General features: G+C 42.3%; 1 protein-coding gene across 2 annotated transcripts in view; it reads left to right on the top strand.

Annotated features, from left to right (window-relative positions):
* The window catches only part of trim62.1 (tripartite motif containing 62, tandem duplicate 1), an 87109-nt gene that overhangs the window by 49778 nt on the left and 21461 nt on the right, over positions 1–15870 (top strand). For both annotated transcript variants that reach the window (XM_015336796.2, XM_006641863.3), the window contains one exon: positions 9627–9722. In XM_015336796.2, coding sequence (XP_015192282.1) covers positions 9627–9722 — 96 coding nt within the window. The remainder of the gene's footprint in view (positions 1–9626; positions 9723–15870) is intronic.

Genomic DNA, 15870 nt, shown 5'->3' with positions numbered 1-15870 from the left:
CTAACTAGCAAATTCACACTTGAATTCTTATTGCATAATGTATTTGACCGGCTGTGTTACTGCAATTTCCAATGTAAACTCAAGGATGTGAAATGCTGACTTGCTTAATGACTAATTGAGAGTAAAGTGGAATTATTTCTTTTGACAGATCATGTTATTATTAATGCCGTGCACAGAATGTTAAGCTAATTATGTTGACAGCCTTTTCCCTCTGGCTTGGAGCATAAAGCATTTTGTTTAATAAAAGGAAATTACATCAGCCCTGCAATGCTTTTTCCCCCTCTAAATGGCTAAGTAGCTGAAGCCAGCTATCCTTGCAAAGAGTGCAAGGAGCACTTTGTAGACTGAAGCCTGAAAGTACTTTGTGAACTCGGGACATCGTCTATAAAGAGACTATTTAAATAGTCTTCCTTTGTGTTCACTTGTCATATACCAGATGCTGTGTATCTGTCTTTGTCAGTAGACTGGGCTGATGCTTCTTTGCAGGTTTTCTCATAGGCTACAGCATATACTGATCTCAGGTGTTCATGTTCAAAAGATATTGAAGCATGTTACTCATGTCATGGCATTTTTGCGTTGCTTGTTAAAGGGGAACTACAACGCTGTTGTTGTTTTTTTGCATTGATGAGTGCATTTCAAAACACAATGAAAGTAAAATGTACAAAGTAATTTGTAAAACCTCCAATTTACATCACAATATAGACAACATTTCTGGGTACAGTATGCGCAGTGCCATGTTCTGCGATTCAGAACGAGGCCTCAAAACCTCCAGTGATGTGAACTGGTGCTGTTACACTGTAAACAAGCAGGCTAGTGAATACATCTCTTTTAATCTGATGGAAATATTGCTCTGGGCTTTAGGATGGTTTTGCCAACAAATACTACTTGTTAACTCTGCGTGCAGGTTGGAACATTTCTGCGGTGAAATGTCTGCTGCCCAACCTGTATTTATTCGCTTATACATCACATTAAATCAGTCATCACAGTGACTAGTGAGCAGGAAGGGCTGTTTCATGTTACAGTTCGTGGGAATTCTCACACTCGCCCGTGGCAGGGCAGTGGGTTTGTGACAACATGGCGACTTACAGTATTTTCACAAAGTTCACAATTATGTACTTAATTTGAAATTTGTGAAAGTTTTCTCTACTATTAATTTGTTTTGTTACAACCGGTCTGAGAAATTGGCACTGCAGTTCCCCTTTAAAGACAGCATTGGTTTTACAACTTTGCTGTTAATTTGGCTCCTTCCTCTGCCAACCGCAGGATACGAACTGGCAATCTTCCAACCACAGGTGCAGATCCTTAGCCACACCGCCCCAAATATTTAGGGATATCCATCCATCCAGGCTGGAACAGCTTGATCCAGTATATGGTTGTAGGGAGAGAGAGCTGATCCCAGCCAGCAATGGGTACAAGACAGGGTACACCCTGGATTGAGATGCCAGCCCATAGCGGGGCAGACACACAAACACGCACACTCACACAAAGGCCATTTTTCCCAGAAGCTACATAAGCTTCCCAGTATGTTTTTGGACTGTGGGAGGAAACTGGAGCACCTGAAGGAAAATCCTGTGAACATGTGGAGAACATACAGACTCCACACAAAAGGCAACGATGGAACTGAACCCAAGGATTCAGCACTGTGATTGGTCAGAAGGACCTCATGCAAACCAATTCCTCTTATTTAGGGATATATGTGTTAATTTGCATCTTTGAATGATTGTGTTTTTAAAGTCTCTATCCACTTATATTGCATTTTAAGCATTACTAGTTAGAAGTGAATCCTACCTTATGTATTGGTTTTTAATGAGTAGGACTTTGACTATAGGTTGGACTCCTCCTGTAATCTTTAAATCCAGCTTGTATGACGGAATCCTTTTCTCCTTTTATAAGGGGAGTTATTAGTTACTATTCCGCATGCGTCCTGTGGAATTTCTGAATCGTATGGTAATGATCAGTAACTCATGCAAGGTTTCATTTCTCATCATTGTTGGATTGAATTTTCTCGGACACTAAAAACTTGCCGTTCAGATGCAACAATAGGCTGGAGCAAGTTTTGGCTGATAGAGGATGAGTTGCAGGAGAATCACATTTTTAAACATGACTTCTATTAAAGCCATTGTTATTCCACAATGGGGCAAGACCATGGTCAGGAATCAATTTTGATGCTTGAAGGAAAACATGTCCTGGGAACAATGTCAGGCTGCTGTAGAGGCTTCTGTGTGATGAATAGACTCAGAAACTGTCTGTGCAAATTAAGTTTAGTTTGTCACAGAGGTATTTTTGGATTAAGAGAATAAACTGCTCCTCTGACCACCTTTGTTTTGCATGTTCCAGTGTGAGCTGCAGGCTGGGCTGTGAACACCAAACCAAGGCGTTGAAGGGTTGGTAGCAGAGACAGCAGCTGGGATCTGTTATGTCCGGAAAATCCTGTTAAGAGACAGATAATCCAGGCTGCAAGACGTGAGCTTCCTAGAGCCTCTGATCCGCAGTTCTTTTACATCAGCCCGTCCCTGTAATCTGGTCAGACTTCTCACAGACCACTAAATATTAATTTAATTAGGAGGACATGCATATCAGCTGTTACCCATTTAAGCCTTTTTTCCTGTTATACAGCATCAGGTGTGTGGTGAATAATGCCACAGCATTTAACAAACTTGATGTTTTTCTGACTGCAGCAGCTGATCCTTGTTAATTGGTGTAAGAAATTAAGATATCCCCTGGCATAAACCATCTGACACAAGTTAAATAAATGCTATATTTTCTTCCTTAGTGTATTAGTTGCAGATGGATAACCATAGACTCAAATACACTCTGAGTTACAGTTAAGGTGACTTCTATTCCCTGACCGAATGATAGACTAGGCCTCACAGTCTCTGGGAACTTTCATCTAACACCATCATAACCATTCTAACAATAAATAGAATGAAAGCACAGGTGTGGGGTTTAGAACAAAAACCTTCTTTATAAACGCAGGTCTGGGAGAATTTTCATCTCTGGATTTGCTTCACTCGGTTTTCAATATAAAACCCCTCAGAAAAACCACTTCTCTTTTTGTTTGGAAGGTGTTAATTACTTCATTCAAGTCATTTTCTAACCAAATCATTTACTCCTAGCAAACTTAGTCACACAATCCTTTTCTGAATAAAACCATTTGCAAGCTAATGAGCCTTTTTTTTGGAATGCAAGAAGCCACTTGTGGAAGTAATGCTGAGTATTGTTTCCCCAGCAGTCCTTTGCTAGTAAGATATCGGCCTTTGCTGGTTTCTGGCTCGATGATAGTCCTAGATTCTTCAGTAAATCCTGAAGGGTGACACTACAGTGATGGACTGAAGACTGAGGGCACACAAGGCTCAAAGAACAAGAGGTCGTGAGTGGTCCTTGTGCCTCCTGCCTCCTCCGTCACGTTGTCGGCTTCCTCTGGCAGAGCTGGAGAAAGAGCACAGACAGTTTCCCCTCTGCCAGGAAAGTGCTAGACTTGCAAATGCAGGAGGGGTTAGGAATTGGAGCATAGTGAGAACATGCAGGACATTTTTTTTTTTTAAAGGGCATGTATTTTCAAGTTCTCTTTGCAATATCTTGTTTTTGAACTGGGGGAAAAAAATCACTCACTGTGCTGAGTGCTGATCCCACTAATGGATTACTTAGGAAGTACTGTGGTTCCACTCTTCACCCCTGCAGTCGTTCTTCAGCTCTGTCGGCTGAGAGTTTTCAGTGGCTCGACAAGTCATGGTACTGTAACAGCATGATGGTTTTGTGATCAGATCTAAACTATGGAAATGGCTCACTTCAATACCAGGAGAATACTACATGCCACCCCCTCCAAACTAAATCTGCTTTTGCAAAGGATGCAAAAAAACCCTGAAGAGTGATCTTAATCTCTCAGTTTCTCTGGTTATTGGAATGTGAACAGATCAATATAAGACTGTTGGCCAAGATGAGCCATCTGAGCAGTGAGTCTTTCGTGGGAATAGTTTCTGTAGAGTGAACCAGTTCAAGTAGGTAGCTGCGTCAGCATGTGTAGGATGCAAAGGAACAAGTAGAGGTTTATTCCGTGCTGAAAAGAAACAACGTTTTGGCTGTGGAGCCTTCTTCAGGTGTCATACCCTTCTTCACACCAGAAGAAGGCTCCACAGCCGAAACATTGTTTCTTTTCTTCTCTTTTCAGCATGGAATAAACCTTTACTTGTTCCTGTAGAGTGCTTACTACATGTACATATCAGGGTTTCCTGCAGGAAAAAGCTCAGGCCAGCTGGTAACCTCTACCCCTCCCATTACCAGCTTCCTAACTGCTAGATTACTGTACTGTACTACAGTGCTGCTTGACAGCTAACTAGTTACCTTATTCTTGCAACTAAACAATATAAAACTGAATGAGAGTTTATTTGACCACAAGAACTAGTTTGATTGTAGTTTGTAGTTGTAGTATGATTGTATAGAATTCATCAAAGATGGAGCTACGTGTTGAGAAACGTGTTGCTGTTTGCTATTATCTGTGTGGCATCAAACCATCATTGGGTGCTTTTTGCTTTTGAGGAGCTATTTTGCGCTTATTGAGGCTATGAGTTTTTTTTTAAATGCCAATTAATGCAGGGACATAGTATTTGTCTGGGACCCAATGATTCAGCTGCGAGGAAACCCTGTTTTCTTATTAACAAAGCTCTGAAGGGTCCTAAACCCTATGGCTGAGACTTGAAGTCTACAATCAAGAATGCATACTGTTTCTATTGATGGTTGCTGTTATTCACATACAAAAAGCACATTGGTTAATTAACGGAATCGTGAGTTTCAACTGCACTTTCAGAAGTTTCTGTTCATTATTTAATTTTTTTAATCACCCTAAACTTGATGCAAATAAGGTGAGATTTCCAGACCAAGTGGTGAAGCTCTGAGATTCCGTCCCGCCTTGTGCCCAAGGCTTCCCAGGATAGGCTCTGGCTTCCCCTGTGACGCTGGGGAAGTGGTTATTAAAATTAATGTACTGATGTGAAGCATATTATTCCAGATCTCTATCTCCTTTGAAATAGCTGTTTTTCGTTTGTTAGAATCGGTTGTGGGAGGATAGACACCTCTTCTTGATAAGACTTGCAGGATTCACTGGAGAGACTCTGTCACGTCCGGGGACAGACAGTACTGAAAAGAACAGTAGTGATTTAACAGGAGTGGGAGGCCTCTGAAAATAATCAACTAATTCGAGGACCACACTGTTTTGATCTCTGGTCCATCTGAGGACTTCATGAGACAGGCCAGGGATTTGAAGTCCTAGAATCCGTTTACGTATTAAGAAACATAGAGCTTGAACTGGACGCTACTTGCAGGCTTTACAGTATTCTGGGGGCAAGGTTGTCTCTTCAGGACTGATTTTTCTCCTCTCTTCAGTGTGAGCTGTCACTTCCTCACTTAGTAAATATGTGAATGACTGGAAAAATTTCTTACCCTAGAGAGGAGATGCTTGCCACAGAGAACGGTGGGAAATTGCCTCCAGGCAAAAGGACCTCCATCAATCACAGGAAAGACAACAGCTAAATTTTTTTGCAGAACTGTCTAAAGCTGGCCTGTCTAGATGTTTTTCTTCCTTTAGCTGTTATGTATTCAGAGACTGAAATTCTTTTTGCTGTTTTATTATACAACAGATGTTTGCTTTGAATCTCACTGGAGCTGCCAGGATGTGCAACAACAACACAGAAGGGAACACAGTGCTTTAGAAAACATTCTAGTGATGAGCTGGTCTTGACTGAGGAAGTCACTGCTCCCCCTGGATTAGTAAGGCCTTTAATTGAGCTCAGGTTAAGAAACAGTTTTTTGTGATACATCCAGGATAAGCTCTGGCATACGAGCCAGGGATTCAGTCTTCCGACTGTATCTTTGTCTCTTCTTTATGCAGCGCACAAGTGCACAGTGGGGAAATTAAGAAAGCCTGCCTCTGGGCATTGCTCCGTAGTAAATCGTTACAGCAGCGTCTCACTGAGCTGAACCGCATCATTCCATTTAAGTGAATAATCGACTAACTCTGAATAATCAAAGCATGGCTTTTGACAAGAAGGTTGTCAAAGGGGTTAAAATACCTGGCTGGTAATGTAAATTGGGTGGTGCAGTGGCTCTGTGGCTTAAGGATCTGCGCCTGTGGCTGGAAGGTTGCTGGTTTGTATCCCGTGGCCGGCAGAGTAATCCTACTCCGTTAGGCTCCTGAGCAAGGCCCTTAACCCCCAACTGCTCCAGGGGCGCCGTATAAATGGATGATGTCTTTAGAAACCATCCAGTGGCACAAGTCTGTAATCTAATGATACTATAGTTCTTGGCATGAATTAGCTGTATACTGTGTATAGCACAGTCACTGAGTCTCATAGAGTGAAAATCATTTCTCATGCAAAGGCTGTTTCACTCTCTGGTGATACTGGTATAACGTTTGTTGCTTAACGGTAAGTTACTCCAATACATTACTATTAAACAGGTCAGATTTCTGACAGCTGATTAATGGTGCCCCTTTTGAACACCTGGACATTTTTTCTGTGGTCACATGCAAGAAAGTAAATATAGTTTCTCAATTTCTGCAATTAGTGACATGCAGTAGAGGACAGAAATTGAGACTGTCCAGCAAGGAGTTTAGGAGAAGCTCTCTGAGGAATGTATGATTCTAACACTGTGATGAATCATAGGTCTTCCTACTTTTCTGAGTCATCTCTCTGCATTGAGTTTTATCTCTGTCTTGCAGGGGTAGAAAAGATGTAAGTACAGATTGCTCATATTCCTGGCGCCTTAGCATTCGATATATGGTCCATCCATAAACATTAGAGCTACAGAGCTCGGCAGTGCAGTAGCTTGTAGATTTTCATTAGTGCAGTAGGAAGATATCACAAAGTTGCCTGGGACAAGCTGAAGCTATGTGTGAGGCTTTTACCCCTGTTCAAGTTCATATAGTTAGAATCCATGCAAGTGCACACATTTAGTTAATTCAGTACTAACAAATTGTGTTTTGTGGTTTACTCTGGTGTTGTAACTTAACATGGGAGTGCATCATTTACATATGTTGTGTTCAGACAGAAGATAGTATTACCTTTGCTTTCATTTAAAGAAATGGTAAATGAAGAATTGGGGGTTTTGTTATACTGCTATGTTAATAATTAATCACATTAATCAGAAACTCAATAGTTAATTGAGTGCTTTTTCCATCAGGCTCATTGTGATTTAACAAAAGCTGGTCAAACAGTTTGAGCAAAGCCCGTGTTATTAGCTAACTTTGACTAACTTTCCCCAGTAGCTACAAAAACAGTTCTGGGATGTACATTTTGGGGCTTTTCACTTATCAATTAGGTACTAACTGTCCAGTCAGGTAATGAATGGTTTTATTGTGACCAAGATTCCCCAAGTGGTGGTGCACCATCTGGGAAAGGGATGGGATCAGCCAGGTTGGGTCTTCTCAGCTTTCTGGCAAACAGAGCCCCTACATTTGTCAGGCCCCTACATAGTCGCAGTGACATCAGCAAGAGATTGCCACTCCTCCAATGGGCACCACCTCGCCTGTAAGGCTCAGCAGAGCTTGCTTGTCAGAAAATGGAAGTTTGTGTTGGAGGAGCACGTCTGACTGGACTTAACTCGAATTTGGATAGTGTAGTTCTTTCTCCATTCTGGGTAGCGTGGTTTAGAGGACTTACTGTATGTACATATATCTTTTTTTGTAACAGTGTAAGTCATCTAGTGTTTAAACCATTCAACCCTTGTTTGGTCCTTAACCATAATCATTCTAGATTATATTCCTTTATCTACTAGTGGATCCTGTTTGGCCAGAGATCCATATCAAACACATGATTTCACATGTCACTGACAAAGCAACCATCAGTAATTTTTGTCAAAATTCTAGGTGTATCAACTTAGTCTTAAGTGTAATTTCATCTGTCTCACCTGAGGCATCACCATTCTACTCTGTACATTGTCTTGTCTGTAGCCCCTTTATGGATGAAAACCAGGTGATGCTGAATCCTCAGACAGCCTTGCGTAAAATGCACTGTCATTTATTTTGTTGTCTGGAGAGTTTATATGATGCCCACAGCGGTCTGACCCAATATCAACACCTAGAATCCTTCTGCTGCTTTGCAGATGGGCATGTGAAAATATGACACATGACACTCAAGGGTGGGCTTGCAAGAGCAGTGTGACAGGAGAAACCTAGGATTTTTATTAAAAAAGAAAAGGGAAAGCTTTTAGCATGTTGCAGGCTTAAATATTTGACTGCTTCACTTAGGGAAATGCTTATAAACAAAATTGAACTTCGATATTTCCTTGGGAGTCATCGATGGAATCTTGAGAAAAAACATGATTTATTCACATGGACCTGAATACCAATCTATAAGTTTAGGTAGCACACAGGATTTTTAATTTAAAAGTACCTACTGTTTTATCGAGGTATTGATAAAGTTAGCCAAGTAGTTTAATCCAGGTTCATAATGGAATAATAACTATGAGTTGCTTTTATCAATAAGCTACTAATGACCAGCTAGAAGGGCCAAGTGGTCTTTTATTTGCAAGCTTTGCTCTTACATTAAAGGGCTTATTATTTCTTGCAAGTCTCCAACTTCTATTGCTTCATGTGCACAGTGTTCTTTTTTTATCACAATAAGTTGCATGATACAGTACATATCAGAAGGTAGTAGATATGTCATTTTTCTTGTTAAATGTATGTTTCTCTGTGGGAAATGTAAGCATGGAAATAAATTAGTCTATTTTTAATCCATTGGGAGATATTTTTATTCTTTGAATTATCAGCTCCAGATTCTCCACAAATATCCACAGCCCTCATTCGTTTTCATGGCGGCCAGTAATGATCTTTGGTCACATTTGGAATGCAGCATAGTGTGGTTTCTTCTGACCTGGTCTTTTGTTTTGGCCAATCAGAGACCCTTATCACTAAACAAGAGAGAGATTAAATAAGATCACTTTATTAGCCATATACAATTTCTTGTAGTAGGAATTCATCTTTTTGCATACCCCAACTTGCTCTCCATGAGACACACAGACAGGGAGAGAAGCTTGGGGTCAGAGCGCAGGGTCAGCCATTGTACAGCGCCCCTGGAGCACTGGGGGTTAAGGGCCTTGCTCAGGGGCCCAACGGAGTAGGATTCCTCTGCCGGCCGTGGGATACGAACCAGCCCCAGGCGCAGATCCTTAGCCACAGAGCCACTGCTCTGACTCCTTCCTTTGTTTTGGGTTGGGAGCTCAAACAGTTGCCTGGACAGTGATCTCTGTGCTTATTTCATCTTCATTAATGCAGATGTCCTCTGAAGGAAAGGATAAACCTTTTTGGATCCATTTCAACTATTATTAGCAGCAGGCTGTTATGCAAGCCATTTAGAGGGCGCAAGTAGAGAATAGAGGGGAACCAATGTACAACTGAGGAAACGAGATCCATTTTTAAACATAGGGCTGTAGAATTTGTGGGATCAACCACATCCTGTTTGTCACAGCCAACAGCATCTCTTCCAAGAAACAGCTGAATTCTTGGATTGCTTAGCTACCAAAGGCGTTAAATAGGTCGGGTGGCATCCTCTTGTATCCTTGTGTTCAGAGCTTGAGAAGGGTTATTAACAACATGAAGGGTGTAAATGAACAAGTGCTGGTTGTTTTCTTTGCAGAGGGAGATGAAGGAGCAGCTGGTCGCTCTTCAGGACAGTGAGGTTGGACACACAGAGGCCCTGAAGCTTCTCCAGAGACAGCTCACCGAGACCAAGGTACCCCTATCCTGTCACTTCACTAGCTCATAGAAGGGGGAGCCAGTGTGTGAGGATTCGAGGTGCAGGTGTTAAAGTGGTGAAGAAAAAAAAACAGGCATTTTTAATTCTTGTCCAAAATACAATTAATAAAGCTTAAGATTAGACATTGAAGGAATACCAAAATATCATAAACCACGTAAGGACTGGACCTTCTCTTCTTTTGATTTTATATTCACCACGAATTTAAAGAGGCACATGAGTATCAATTTAAATATAAACCAAAAACTGTAATTCTGTAAAAGTTACATTTTGTGTTTCATGATTTTGGAACCAACGTTTACTCAAACTGTGACCATGACTGCACATTGCACAAGTCTTTCCTACACTTGTATCATCAGTGCTTCAGGTATTTAAGTTTATACCCATGACTTAGACTATACACATTTTGACATCTTCAGGTGCAGAGCTGAACTTATTGTGTGTTGGGAGTCTGTAAGAAGCTGTGCGGCCATGCTCTTGAAGCTGGTCCCCTGGGCTCTTTCAAGATAAGGCTGAATGATGTCTTTGGAAGGAGGCATGGTGTTGCAGTGGTTGGCATATCTGCCCGCAGTGCTGGGGCCCTGGGTTCACTTCCGGACTGGGGTGCTGTCTGTGTGGAGTTGGTATGTTCCCCCTGTGATCACATGGGTTTCCTCCTCCAATCCAAAGATAGTGCTGATACATTAATTGGCTTCTGGGAAAATTGGTCCTGGTGTGAGTTTTTGCGCCTGTGTCTGCTTTGTGATGGACTGGCGTCCTGGCCAGGGTGTACCCCGCCTTGCACCAGTTGCTTGTCGGGTTTGGCTGCAGCCAGCCCCTGACCCTGAATTGGACAAAGTGCATGGATAAAGATCCCTGGACGAATAAGCTGTCTAGAAAACTCAGTCAACTGAATTTGATGATTAAGGAGCCAAGCAACAAATCCTAATGACATCCAGAGCCCAGGGGCAAAAATTAAGAAATTTGGCAATTAGGCTAGGCTACCATCTTGGATTTTACACAAAAACACTTGAATGGTTTCTCTGAAATCATGTGGCCATAGCAAAACCTGGTATACTTAAAACAGGTTGTTTGTCGGTCAACATTATGATGAGTTTCTACCTTTAAATATTATGGTTGCCATGAATCAAGTGAAATTGAAGGTGTGGATAATTTACATCTAACTGAAAATTTGGCTTGATCTTCATGTAGTTCCAGAGTTGGATCTGCAGTAACTGGAAATGAAGCTGATCGGCTGTATAATCAGGTCATGCAGTGTGACTCTCCTAAGAGAGGAGTCGGTAGTGTCTCAGTTTTCAGATATCTTTCGCTTTGAAACTAGTCAAAGTTCAGCATTTATAGACTCTTGTGTTATTTGGTATCCTATCATAGACTTGCTCAAAATTAGTCTACTGGTCACATGTTTATTTTCCATGTTGAATTTGGAAAAACATTCAGATGTTTTTTTTAATGTATTTGTTGTACTTGGCAGATTGCTGTGTAGTTTGGTGTACGTAGCTTAAAACAGATTTCCTCTCAAGATTTATATGAATTACTTGTTAAGGAAAATAGTAGGGCTCCAATGACTCAGATTTCAGGTTTGCTTAATGCGTGTATGGTACTATGTATATGCACATAGGGGCCCTGGGTTCATGTGTAGTTGGTCAATGTAGCCTGTGGGGATTATAGTACACAAATGAATAAAATGATCTTTATTATGTGCTTTAGCTCAAATTGGCTTTGCCTAGATCTTTCATTAGGGTCACATAAGAAGTCTTAAAACTCCTTAAACAGTTCAGATATGGTTGTGGTTATAATTAAACACACAGGAAAGCATGATGTGCTCTGTCATAAACAATTCTAATTCACAACCTTTGATCTCTCTCAAAGGTCAAAGTCAAATCTGTTTTAAGAAAAGGAAGGTCAGATTAGACCCCTTATTCTCACTGCCAGTATAATGTTGCTGCAACTGCAGATAGAAACAAGTTAACAAAACTTGAGGAGTTCATCACTGGAAGTGGGAAAGGCAGAATAAACAAGGCTTCTCTGGTCATGGTGGGATTTCCCTGATCTACAACAGTTCCTGCCAACAAATTGGTTTATTGAACAGCTCTTTAATCTTGACACCTTGTTTTAATCAGGGGAAAACAGGGGAGTGAGCCAATACAACAGCCTCTGCAGTTTTCTTCCCCCTTCGCTGACTTTGAAAGATTAAGAAACACGTATTTTCCAACACTGTGGGCGTCTGCAAAAGGTGTCATTTATCATTTGAAAGGACCGCCTGCCAGCTCACTAGATAAACCATTTATCCCACTATAGAGCCCTCCTGCACACCAGTTTAACCATTTATCCCACGTTGTGTGTGTGCTGAGGTGTTTTTCCTTGCTTCTTCCCTGCAGCATGAGCTTTCAGACTTCGATGTCAAGTATTAATAAAACTCAAATAGCTTTACCGCTGGCCTAGAACAAGATCAAAGGACCAAGGTTTCTTCTTTTAGTTTCTAATGGTTGTTTCTACAGGCACTTTCTTACTTCCCTGAGGCCAAACCTTTTGTTTTTGACTCAACTTAAACCCATAATACAGAGTCCCCCTCACATTGCAGTCCCTTAAAATATGTGTATATATATTTGCAGAGCATCATATTACTTATAAGTGCAACAATTTTAATAAAGTTATCAACAGAAGAATGATAGTTCAGGTGGGTAGCTGCGTCAGCATGCGTAGGCTGCAAAGGAACAAGTAATAGGTTTATTCCATGCTGAAAAAAAGAAGAAAGAGAACACAACGTTTTGGCCGTGGAGCCTTCTTCAGGTGTGAGAGAGACAGGGCAGTAGGCAAAGGTAAAGTAGCGGGAGAACAAAGGTTGGGAGGGAGGAGGAGTGAGAGGCGGGAGCAGGGGACAGAAAGAGAGGCCAATCAAGAGGTGTGAAGTCAGAATGGGTGCAGAGAGGTGTGAAATGAAACTTCCAATGAGTGGAGAAAATTTAAAAGAACAGTAATCTGTCGTTAAGGGAAGGGAGAATGTGTGATCCTAACTGCAGAATAATTTTAGTTTCGGTGGTCTTTCTGATGTATGAGTTCGGAAAACCGTCTTTGAGAACACAGACGGAGAGATTAGTGTGGTCGTGGCCGTCAGAGGTGAAATGAGAAACAATGGGCTTGGAGAGATCTTTAATCTTCACAGCCCTGACGTGTTCTCTGAAGCGGTCTCCGAGTCTCCTTCCTGTTTCTCCAATGTAGATGGCTGGGCATTTACTGCAAGAGATACAGTAAATAAGGTTGCTGGAGGTACAAGATGCTGTCTGGGTGATCCGGAATTGTCCTGAGGGGCCTTGAATGAGTGTGGTGGTGGCTGTGTACTTGCAGGTGATACAGCGAGCTCTGTTGCAAGGGAAAGTGCCTGGTGTGGATGGTTGTTGAGGGCGGTCAAGGGAGCTGTGAACAAGGAGGTTACGCAGATTAGGTGGTCGGCGATATGAGATGATAGGGCGATCAGAAAAGAGGGCCCCAATGGAGGGATCATCCTGTAGGATGGAAAAATTCTGGTTAATGGTCCTGGGGATAGGAAGTGTGTTAGGGTGGTAAGGAAACACCAAGGGAATGCGGTTGTTACGGCGGGAGTTCCTGATCGGGTTGATGGTCCGAGGGGTGTTTTTGGCTCGGGCGAGGGCCCTGTCAATCACACTGCTGGGATATCCTCTGTTGATAAAAAATGAGTACATTTCGAGGGCTTGGTTCTCGAAGTCGATGTCGTCGCTGCATAGTCGTCGTAACCTAAGGAACTGTGAAAAAGGAAGAGAGTTTTTAGTGTGTTTGGGGTGAAATGAGCTGTACAGGAGGTAGCTGTGTGAATCAGTGGGTTTGTAATAAACTGAAGTGGACAGTCGGGGGTAGTTGATAGAAAAGTGGATGTCTAGAAACGGAAGAGTGGTGGAAGATATGTGAACTGTATATTTGAGGGACGGGTGGAAGTTGGTGAAATGGTGCAGGAAGAACTCGAGCTGATCGTTGGAGCAAGTGGCGGCACCGACGCAGTCATCAATATATCGTTTGTAGAGGTCAGGGACATAGCCAGTGAAGGAGGCGAAGAAGCGTTCTTCTACCCAGCCGACAAAAATGTTGGCATAGCTGGGTCCCATTCTGGTGCCCATGGCAACTCCACTGACCTGTTGGTAAAAAAGATTATTGAAAGAGAATGCGTTCAGTGTGAGGACCAATTCTGCAAGGCGTACCAGGGTGTGGGTGGGTGGATCAAGCACTGTGCGTTTGTCCAGCGTGTGCTTGAGTGCTGTAAGGCCGTCATTATGGGGAATGACGGTGTACAGAGATGTGATGTCCATGGTAAAAATGTGGCAATCGGTACCCTGAAATTGGAAATCATTGAAAAGTTGGGGCGCGTGGTTGGTGTCTTTGATGTATGAGGGAAGATCTTCAACCAGCGGTCTCATGAGGCTGTCGAGAAAGGCTGAGATGTAAGTAGTTGGACAGTTACTGTCCCTCAATTGGGGCCCTCTTTTCTGATCGCCCTATCATCTCATATCGCCGACCACCTAATCTGCGTAACCTCCTTGTTCACAGCTCCCTTGACCGCCCTCAACAACCATCCACATCAGGCACTTTCCCTTGCAACAGAGCTCGCTGTATCACCTGCAAGTACACAGCCACCACCACACTCATTCAAGGCCCCTCAGGACAATTCCGGATCACCCAGACAGCATCTTGTACCTCCAGCAACCTTATTTACTGTATCTCTTGCAGTAAATGCCCAGCCATCTACATTGGAGAAACAGGAAGGAGACTCGGAGACCGCTTCAGAGAACACGTCAGGGCTGTGAAGATTAAAGATCTCTCCAAGCCCATTGTTTCTCATTTCACCTCTGACGGCCACGACCACACTAATCTCTCCGTCTGTGTTCTCAAAGACGGTTTTCCGAACTCATACATCAGAAAGACCACCGAAACTAAAATTTTCGGCCTAAAAAGGCTCCATGGCCGAAACGTTGTGTTCTCTTTCTTCTTTTTTTCAGCATGGAATAAACAGAAGAATGAGCCTTTTTTAGTGACTGTTACATTGACATTTTATTAAGCAGGTGTGACATAAATATTCATTGTTCCAATTAGTGTTTCTCATGATTTGCAGGATTGTACTGTTGGTGGCCACTGTTGGAAGCAGTAGAGGTTTTCCACCTGTGATGCTTGATTTGTACCAGGATGCAGGGTACTGTTTTATTCCCCTCACAGGAGATGCTTGGACAAGCCATGTGCCTGTGCACTGGTCTCAGAGCCCTAGATGTCACACGGTATCCCAGCTCTTCCCATGCAGTTTTATGCAAACATTTGGGCACCCCTGGCCAAATTACACATTTTGTTGATTTTCTACGTGTAAAGAAGTTAACACAACCTCTACAGTGAATAAAATTAAACTTAATTGACTCATTAGGCCTTAATCTAAGTCAAATGATGACAATTCCAGAGCTTAATAAATTCTCTGACTCTTGGAACCTCTCAGGGTGTTGTGCTTACACTCAACAACCATGGGCTCCTCTAAGCAGCTGACTGAGGATCGGAAAATAAAGATAATTGACTCTTAGAAATCAGGGGAAGGCTATAAACTAAATGCTTCCTGCTTGCAATTTCCACTGTCTGAAATGTCATTAAGAAATGGAAGTTAAGGGGAACTGTTGAGGTCAAGACAAGATCTGGAAGACCAAGAAAGATCTCTGATAGAACTGCTCGTAGACTGGTCAGGAAAGCAAAGCAAAACCCCCATATCACTGCAAAGGACCTGCAGGAAGGTCCATGGTGCAGCATCGTGTGCACAAACATGATCTGCATGGAAGAGTCATCAGATAGAAACCTAACCTGTGATCTCATCACACAAGTCAACTTCTGAAGTATGCAACATAACACTTAGATACGCCAGAGGTGTTTTGGAACCAAGTGCTATGGTCTGATGAAGCAAAATATGAACTCTTTGGCTACAGTCACCAGAGATACATTTGGAGAAAAAAAGGGGAAGCATTTGGAAGAAAAGAACACCTTGCCAACTATAAAGCATGGGGGTGGATCTATTATGCTTTGGGGTTGTGTGGCAGCCAGTGGCACAGGAAATATTGTGCAGGTAGAGGGAGGAATGAATTCTACTAAG

The sequence above is a fragment of the Lepisosteus oculatus genome, chromosome 25, assembly GCF_040954835.1.
Source record: "Lepisosteus oculatus isolate fLepOcu1 chromosome 25, fLepOcu1.hap2, whole genome shotgun sequence".
NCBI classification, from domain to species: domain Eukaryota; kingdom Metazoa; phylum Chordata; class Actinopteri; order Semionotiformes; family Lepisosteidae; genus Lepisosteus; species Lepisosteus oculatus.
The sequence above is the reverse complement of the archived record's forward strand: the minus strand, read 5'-3'. Positions and strand labels throughout refer to the sequence as shown.